This window comes from Acyrthosiphon pisum, chromosome A2 (assembly GCF_005508785.2).
Source record: "Acyrthosiphon pisum isolate AL4f chromosome A2, pea_aphid_22Mar2018_4r6ur, whole genome shotgun sequence".
Lineage (NCBI taxonomy): Eukaryota > Metazoa > Arthropoda > Insecta > Hemiptera > Aphididae > Acyrthosiphon > Acyrthosiphon pisum.
The window spans coordinates 55,576,450-55,586,363 of record NC_042495.1 but is presented as its reverse complement, the minus strand read 5'-3'; the positions used below and the strand labels follow the sequence as shown (position 1 = coordinate 55,586,363).

At 27.9% G+C, this 9,914-nt stretch overlaps 1 protein-coding gene across 1 annotated transcript; it reads right to left on the bottom strand.

Moving 5' to 3' along the window:
• Positions 1 to 371: 371 nt before the first annotated feature.
• LOC100160396 (fatty acyl-CoA reductase wat-like) lies at positions 372 to 8,307 on the bottom strand. The gene is made up of 8 exons (XM_001944480.5): positions 7,640 to 8,307; positions 5,726 to 5,974; positions 5,388 to 5,515; positions 5,197 to 5,306; positions 4,886 to 5,075; positions 4,540 to 4,800; positions 1,224 to 1,481; positions 372 to 1,159 (listed from the first exon to the last, which is right to left on the bottom strand). The coding sequence occupies exons 1-8, from the start codon at positions 7,826 to 7,828 to the stop codon at positions 1,072 to 1,074; spliced, it is 1,473 nt and encodes a 490-aa protein (XP_001944515.2). The 5' UTR covers positions 7,829 to 8,307; the 3' UTR covers positions 372 to 1,071.
• Positions 8,308 to 9,914: the final 1,607 nt, after the last annotated feature.

The window sequence follows — 9,914 nt, the reverse complement described above, 5'->3', positions numbered from 1 at the left end:
ATATTTTTATGGAATTCTACCAACAAGTCACAACTAAAAAAACGAATTATTTTCGTTAAGAGGTTCGTAATAAATATTGAATATAATTAACACATTTTCGAAATTCAAGTATCTTTTTGTGGTTGCAATCAAAAACCCTTGCTAATTGGTATCACAAAAATAATATATGAGCCACGAAGTAGCAAAGTACCCCTCGATACCCTTTAGTGATGTCTATGAATTTAAACGTATAATACTCGTTGTCCAATTACTGTTATTATATTCTAAATTATATAGAAACATATTATGGACTAGAAGCTTATATAGTTATATGATTATTTCTAATCAAAAACAAACATGTAGGTAGGTATTATAAAAATATAAATGCTTAATACACAGTTTCTATACATGTATTTTCATATTTATCATAATACAAAACTCAGTACAGTCACTTGACACATTATTTAGGTCATATATAACATAATTAAACAGTATAATTTATTTGCTTACTACAATAATATTAGGTATACGTTTAAGGCGCTCGGTGCCAATGTAATTTTGTACACAAAAATATGTAATACGAAAATAATGATCCTGTTCCATAGAATCAACCAAATTTAATATTTTTTTTTAACTCATAGAGGGTACTAAATTCTACAGGCAACATTAAACGCCAATTTTCAATATTTTAATCTCAAACTTTATAATATATTTTCAAAAACAATACAATTTTAATAGTTTTTTTCTAAATTATATTACACCATTACTCGAAATAAAATAAAAATCGGAGTTCGATGCAGCCTGTAGGTCTTCTCCTTTCAGATAAAAATATTTATCAAAATCCAACAATTCTATAAGGCCTAAGAATTATTCCCATGAAGTAATTTTCTTCGATATAATATACACCTCATTAACCCCCCCCCCCCCTAAATAGGTATCGGGAAGTTGATTAGTGAAAAAGTATTGATGTTAAGGTGGCAACTGAAATAAAAAATGTAATTTCCAAATTGTATAGAATTGCGGAAAATTTGAAAACTGGCACCGGCCTCTTAAAAAACAATATTAAATAAAAATGTAATATCGACGAACCATTCAAAACAAATAATTCATAAACATCCAACACAAATGGAATGTAATAAACATAACTAAAACAACACACAACTGATGCAGTCTCAATAACCTAAAAACATAAAACCAAATAAATATAATTAAACAACTAATATTTTTACTATTTTTAGCCGTACTTATTATTTTTTGATAACGCCTCTTCAACGTTGCTTAGGTCTTCGTGAAGTATGTGTTTTCTGATACCGTAATAATAGCTTTCTATATACGACTTCCAATCAAATGATTTTAAGCTGAACTGGAACATATTGCGATCGTCTTTACTTAGTGACAACCACAATTGTCTAGTATTTTCATTGTCAAATTTCCATTGTTTTATAGAAAACTCGTAGAGTAAATCGACCATACATTCTGTTTTTGCATACATTCTTAACATTCTGTATAAAACAACGTAATATAATATTTATTATTAGTTATTTCCAAAAACAATATTATAAAATAAAATGAACTAACAATTATGTAAAATATTTTTTAACAACATGCCTTATATTTATTTTTTAGTAATTTCTTCAAGGACCCGAGACTCAACTCTCACCGAAGTCCATATCGCAGACAATTTGAATTACAATAAAGAAAATAAATAACCTGCATTACCTAGATATCTACTTAAATTTAAAATTTAACGAATCATTATAATATCAGACATTCATCACATAATAAGACAAAGGTCTGTACTAAATCTTTAGACTGTAAAGTTTAAATCTTGCAAGCGTGACAATTTTTTGAAAAAATCTGTAGCTAAACCACTATGAATAGTGAACATAAAATGTAAAAACTCGTGAAATAACTTATACGATTTAATGTATTAATCATACAGAATGGACTACTCCTATAGGCTATAATTATGCGTGGACCCGAAAATGAAGAAGGGAGGGGCCTGACGAAAAAAATTTACCTCAAGTACATTCATCATACATGTATATTATAAAATAATAATTAATAATAATAACAAAATTACCATTAATTTATTTATATACTTCTAGCTATTATTGCATATATTATAAAATAACGTTGGCAAGAGTGAAATATTTTTAAGTAGCTGAAGCCTAAGGGGTTATCCACGTATTCACGACGTTTGGCATATAATCGCTCATACTATTTTGTAGTATACAGCTAGCTAACTAAAATCTCTTACTACAACTTTACATTTTAAAAGGTGGGTAAGTGGATGTCGCACTGCTGTACAGTGGGTTACAAATTGGTCACTGTATAATAGATGGTACCTATTAAATGTGAATTCAATGATATAATATCATTGTATAAGAAAAACGATTCTGAGCGGAGACGGTAAGTTAGTCTAGGTATAAGACATATTATATACTTATCTATTATATTAAAAAAAAATTAACTTATAATATGTACCTATAATAAATTCCAAATTAATCATAATATCACAGTATCCATTAGGTAGGTACTTATGACGCGTTATACATCAACAACAAACCGTGATACTATCATAGATATATAATAGTATACTTTAGAAGTTTCAAGTACCCACGAATAATATAGGATGCCCCAGCAGAAACGCACACTTTAAGTACGCTGGGATTTTTTTGTTTTTGGGTTGACAGCGCTGTTCCAATGTTTTTCTTATCTTATAACTGTGAACTGTGAACCTCTCCATGACGACGAATACCAAAAACTGCTTTGCGATGACGAATGGAGGATGTTATGAGATAAGAAAAACATTGGAACAGTGCTATTAACCCAGAAACAAAAAAATCTCGGCGTTCTTAAAGTGTGCGCTTCTGCTGGGACCATAGGCGCAAATAGGGGGGGGGGGTGATTTAGGGGCTAAGCCCCCAAAAATGTCCATAACCCTCCCAAACATTTCCTACATTTTGTTTTAAGCTAATTCAATATTATCAAAGTAAGGCCCTATTAGCCCTATTAGCCCCCCCCCAAATCTCAAAAGCTATTTGCGCCTATGGCTGGGACACCCTATCTTATACAATCACAACAAAATAACTAAAATAGTTATTCTAGGTTATTTAATATGTAATTTCGTTCAAATTTGAACTTAAAATGACTATAAAAATAAACTGTGCTTGTGTATTTTTTAGATTTTTTTGGTTTCAGAATTAACCACTTACGTAGAATCTTGTTTTAAATTTTCAATCCTTAGATATAAAAGTTGAACATTTTATACATTTTTAACCACAAAATAACTATTCAATTTTTAAATTTTATAAATTTTGTCAAAATTTGATCTTTAAATGCTTATAAAAAAAAATTGTGCCTATTTGTTTTTAATAGATTTCAACTGTTATTGTAACAATATATCAGGACCAGGAGCCTTGCATTACATTTTCACGCTTTTTTACCCAACAAATAAAATTTTATTGATATTTATCGAAAAAAAACTAAAAAAATTGACTGACAATGTCCGTAAACAGCTCAAAATGAGTCAAAATTATTTTCAAAATTATATGGTGTATAGGAAATGCTAATATGAAATTTTCAAGTATAAAATACTTGAAATATCAAATGTTGTAAAAATGTGAATATCAAACGGTCATAAAAATTGAATTTGACTTTCTTGTAGACACTTTTTTTTTGATAAAGGTAGACAAATTTATGAGGAATCTTGTATTACATTTTAAAATCATAGATTTAAAAAGGAAAATTTTTACGAATTCTTGACTCAAAATAATTTTCTAATTTTCGTGATTTTCCCATATTTTGTCAATTTTTGAACTTTAAATGCTTATGAAAAATAATCGTGACTATGGATTTTTAATTTTTTTCATCTGCCTTTGAAAATTTATACTAGGAGTCTTGTATTAAATTTTCAAACTTTTTTAACCAATAAATAAAATTTTATTGATATTTATAGAAAAAAAACCTAAAAAAATGGCAACTAAAAATGTCCCTAATCAGTTCAAAACAAAAAAAATATTTTGAAAATTTTATCATGTATAGAAAATGGAAATATAAAGAACAATGTATCTATGGTCATTTTTTTAAAGTTACACCAAAAACCAAAGTCTGAATTCCTAAATTGTTCTTTTGTTTATCACGGTTTTGAAAATTACTGAGAATTTTAAATTTTGACCTCCCTAATGCACCAAAAATATTCACTTTCCCATCGAACAAGATATTGAAGTTGAAAATCGAAGCATTATTTTTAAAAAAAAATTTAAAAAAAAACACATCATCGGAAAATCAATACAATCATCGTTCCACATAGAATCTAAAATGATACATTTATTTAAGCAATATATACCATGAACCAGCAATAAATTGTGTATGAATACATTTAGATGAAAAGGTATAGTGTGATATTATACCATAACCTGGTAGATTGTATACGTACTTTTTTAAATTTTTTATTTTTCAAGAAGATAATGCGCCTTATTGAACATGTTTTAAGACTTATGATAAATATATACATATTTACTCAAATTATGAACAAAAAACAGTACAAGCACTTACTTGGGAGATTTACAGCATAGAACCAAAATCAAATCCATAAATGCACCCGGTATTCGATGCAAGATAAATCTCAAAATACTTCCGACCATTAAATTCGAATAGAGAATATAAAAACCGTACCACATCGATTGCAAAGGAGGAGCTACGTAATATTGATCGTGCATTTCTCTGATATATCTACCCCATGTCAAAGGGCTTTCGACACATGAAACGTAATTATATATTTTCGGTACTTTGTTCACTCCATTCGACTGTTTGTGTCTGAAAATTACCAAAACAGTTATTGTAATATTATTTTAAACACTGCGTGTTAAACACAATTAATATTTTTTATGTCGTTACACACCTGTTAACTGTGTCCCACATTACGCTAATCAATGCGTTGACGGTGTAATCGGCAGGGATAATGTCTGTTATATTGGTCCCGATGTTTGGTGCCGTCCTCAAAAATCCAACCATGACCCCGGAAATCAGACCTGTTGGTCCGTTCATGTTTTCTAACCAGCCAGGTTCCGGTTCGGATTTCGTGCATCCGACTATAACAGTATTACACATTGATAAAAATCCCGTTTTTCAAATAATACTATTTAGTAGGCGTTTGCATTGTTATAATATAATAACATTAAAATGCTAATAAAACAAAATTGTTATTCTTACTAATCGAAGGACGAAATATTGATATCGGCAAGCAATTTTCATTTGTCAGTATCATGTTTTCCGCCACCGCTTTCGTAAAAGTATACGTATTGGGCCAATCCTCTATAATTCTATCATTCACGTGAGTAATTTTATAAAAAGTGTGATCAATTATTTATCAATCGAAAAATATATTATATATTATTAATTACTTGGGAGTCGGTACGTTGTCAACCAACATATTTTTCAGCTCTGTAACTGTGACCGGGACGGTATAGTATTCTTCTTTAATTTCTTTTCTCGGACAGTGCGAATAAGCAGTCGACACGTGCACAAAACCCTGTAAAATAAAATCGTTTCTCAAATATTTCAACCATCATTTTTTTAATATTTACAGAAACGCGTTTCCTTATACTGTTTTGTATTTATTGACATTATCAAGTAAAACTCAAGCATTCGGCTTATAACGTCTATAGAAAATATTATTGTAACAAATGCGACGTTTCTACCTTATTTTCGTCAACAATATTTATTTTTTTTAATTGAGTACCTTAAGATTTTTCATTTTTGACGCTAATGCCAACAAATGCTCAGTCCCTTGTATATTTATTTTTGATGCCAATTCGAGAGTCTCGTTGAATTTAATCGTTGCTGCGCAATGAAAAACGAAGTTAACATTTTCGATCATCCAGTTATGGTCATTTAACGATAATCCCAATGCTGATTCCTCTAAATTCCCTTCAATAATTTTAATGGATTTTATAAAATCTGGTTTTTCATGACGAATTCGATCAAATAGCTGAAAAATATTAATATTTCTTTTTTAATTCAAATATAAGTACATATTATTTTATTTTTTTTTTTGTTTCATGTACGTAAGTTATATTTACTAAATTTATAATTGTATTATTCATTTTATATATTAAAATTGTGTATTCTCATATAAATCAATATAAATTTTAAATTATTATTTTTATGCAATTACCTACAAAAATAGTTAAAATGCAGTGGTAGGTGCAAATATAGGTGATGGTTTGGGCAGTGGCGTATTTACGGGAGGATATGGGGGATAGATCCACCCTTGACCTTTTTTTTTTGTAAAATTAAGTTTACCTATTTTCTGTATATCTCAATATGATACTACTTTAAAGTTTTAAGTAGGTATATCTGTTTTCTAAATGTTCTAGCCGTGGTAATTTATCCGCTTTGATATACTATACGCCACTAGTTGTTCGTAGCATAAATATCGGAAAATAAAAACATATATCTTTATGGTGGTATGGTATACTATATTTTTGAATTCCCTGCGAATTATTTTTCATGCATGAGTGTTTATAATAAACCCGATAAATAGTCGGTAAATTAAACAAAATTACCACGAAGACTGTAGATTTACCATAGGACATGGGTTTATTTTTAGTGACTAAAAACATTGTATTCACCTCTGGGTTACATGCTTTAGATGTTTGTGATAAAGAGTTTTATCCAAATATTCATGAACTCTTGAAATTATTTTGTACTTTGCTTGTATCAACTGCTATACACCTGAACGATGTTTTTCAAGTTTTTATTAAGTATTACCTAATAAATAGTATGACAGTATCAAATATTTTATCAATTTTCCTATCTAATATTGAATAATAACTATAAATTAAATAGTAATTATTATATACTTTGTTTATTATAACCGACTTAGCCACTTAGGAACCGTTTTACAATCATAGTTTAAACCTCGGTTACGGTTAACCAACTGATTTTACATTTGATTGAAATCAAAAAACAATAAATAGAAACTTTAAATTTGCCTCAATCCTATATCATTATAACCGTATGGTTTATTATGAATCAATACATTACATTTGAATAAATTGATACCTAATCATACGGTATTCATACCATGTTTTCTAATTAGTAATATTATGTATAAAATACCATAAAATTGTAAGTATTTATGATAAGATAATTTCGCATTAATTGCAATGTTAATAAAAATGTTTGGTTTTTGTATTTTAAGACGTGACATTTATAGACAACGTTTCTCATATAAATTATCATGTCCATTCCTATGTGCAATAAGTTATCTTTTGAGTATTTTATGATTATTAATGTTTAAAATTAAAAATGTCGATAGCTCTACACCGGTCAGTGGTCCCCACACTAAGTAGTCACTGTATCATGTCTGTAAGTATTCACATTATTATTATTTTTTTTTTTCACTGATAGTAGTCGATGGTTGTTTATTTAAATTAAATGCTTTGTATGAAATATTCTGCGTTATGATATTTACTGTCTATTTAATAGCAGTTATTTTCAACACGTATTTGTTTGTTTGAAAAATCATATAATACACTTAAATTTAAAGTTTGTATTTACAACGATAATTATAATTTAAACGAAATCGTCAAAACTGTACTTGAGACGCAACGTTGTCACTATTTATGATTAACAACAATATTATACTTACAGTTTGTTGGTATATTTTTGCAACCCTTTGACTAGCATTCAGTTCTTTCTTACGTCTGACAAGCACCACAATATTTTTGACAGGACATGATCTGAGTAACTTTTCAGTGAGTATTTTCCCCAAAAATCCTGTACTTCCTGTTATTAAAACTATCCCATTTCTAAACGTTTCTGCTACACCTGTTTCCATTATTAATGTTAAAACTAGCGTAATTTATTTTTAAGACTAAGATATAAGTTTTAATGTATGGAAGTAACAACTGAAAACAAAACACGATATGTGTACCAACTGAAGCCATACACTCTGTTGATCCCTTATTAATAATATAAATGTAAAGCAAAACTACAATAAAGACATTCGATTAAGCGGGGACGTACTGCCCATTTTTAGTATTATAACTCGATCAGGTGTATGTACTCCATAGCTCTCTCCCCCCACTAAACACACGTATAATTGTATAATCAAGGGCATCCAAAGAAGAAAATAGCTAAGAGTAATTTAAAAATTAATAATCAACATTTATAATTAAAATCATATTAAAAATTCAGTTTATAATACAATGCCTAACGAAAAAGCGAAGAACTCCGCAAACGTCACCAACTGGATATAAATACCAGGAAGTACATATTATCCAGGCTGGGAAGGTTAATGATTTTTGTTGACTCAGTTAAGTTAAGTTAATATGCACCAATAACAAAAAGTTAAAAGTTAAAAGTTGTTTTAACTATAGGTTAACTAAGTTAAGTTAAAAGTTAATACACACTTTTTGTTAACTTTTTATTAAGTTCAAAAAAGTAAATTTGTTTATAGCGTACTTAATATTTTTCCAACTCAAAACTAAATTATAGACTATAGTGTATATAGGTACTTTATACAGTATTTCCATATAAGTTAGATTCGCATGATTTAAATTTTTAACTTAAAACAATTCACGGTAAAATTTTTTGACATGAAAACGAAATAGACTGAAATAAATTAAAAACAAAATAAATGAACTTAACTTATTTCTTAAAATGAAAAATTAATTCGTTAATATCATGTTAATTAAAAAAGAAATTTAGTAAGTCAACAGTTAAGTTAATGAAAAGCCAAAAGTAACCAGTTAACTTTTTAACTCGTTAATGCCTTGCATATTATACACATTTCTTCACTCACTTCAGCGCGAAAATCATGTCATAACGCATTAAAATAATGAACTTCATGGATTCCAATGTATATAGAAAATGTAATAATTTTTTTACAGAACAGACGACAGAATAATTCAATGGGCAACACACAACAATGTGGAAAAAAAATTAATACTGTATGAGTAACACGTAGTTACACAGTACTTACACCGTCGCCCCATTGCATAGAAAATTCTACAAGAAAAACAAATTAATGAATTCAGATTAAAGTAAACATTCCTTCCTACGTTGCGAGTACAGTTAGACGACGCGGCCGCGGTATGTACAACAATAAACATTAAACATATTTGTTCATTATTCAACATTAGTTAAATAACAGAATTATTTTCATTTAAAATGTAACTATATTAATTTAATTCTAACAATATGATAATTTAGGTTTCTGTACACGTATATTGTATAGAATATTAGAATATAATAATTATGCATGTCTGTCCATTAGTCACCAATGTTTTTTTACAGGATCTATTGTATTATATATATTATGTATTGATGATCATACAAAAATTATATTAATATTTTTTAAGATAACATATTATTTCGACAAATAAACGTAAAAAAAATCGTTGTTAAATACACATGATCATCACATAATTCCTTACATAAACAACCACAATTAATATTAATATTATACATTTATAATATTAAAATTAATATTTGGTATACGTTTTTACTCTTTTATTTTCCCCTCATATATTTTTCTATAATAAGAGATCTATTTTATGCTAGGCAGAGTTTGTGTAATTTTCAATTTTTGAAAATAATAAAATACAGTACTTTATATATAAAATAGTTATATTCTGTATAAAACAGTTAAAAAAAAAAAAATTATTGGAATTTTAAATGGTTTAACAGTGTTTAAATAATATTTTATTTTTATTTTTAGAGGTATTTCACCAATTTAAAACAAAATAGAAATTTATTCTTATTATTATAATCGACACTGTAAATTCCATGCATTTGCATTTTTATTTTGATACATCGTATATTCGTATGAGAAAATAGATTCGTCAAAAGTATGTTTATGTTATTTATAATTAAAATAGGCAATTTAATTTTGCATATTTTTACGAATTTAACGTGTTTAG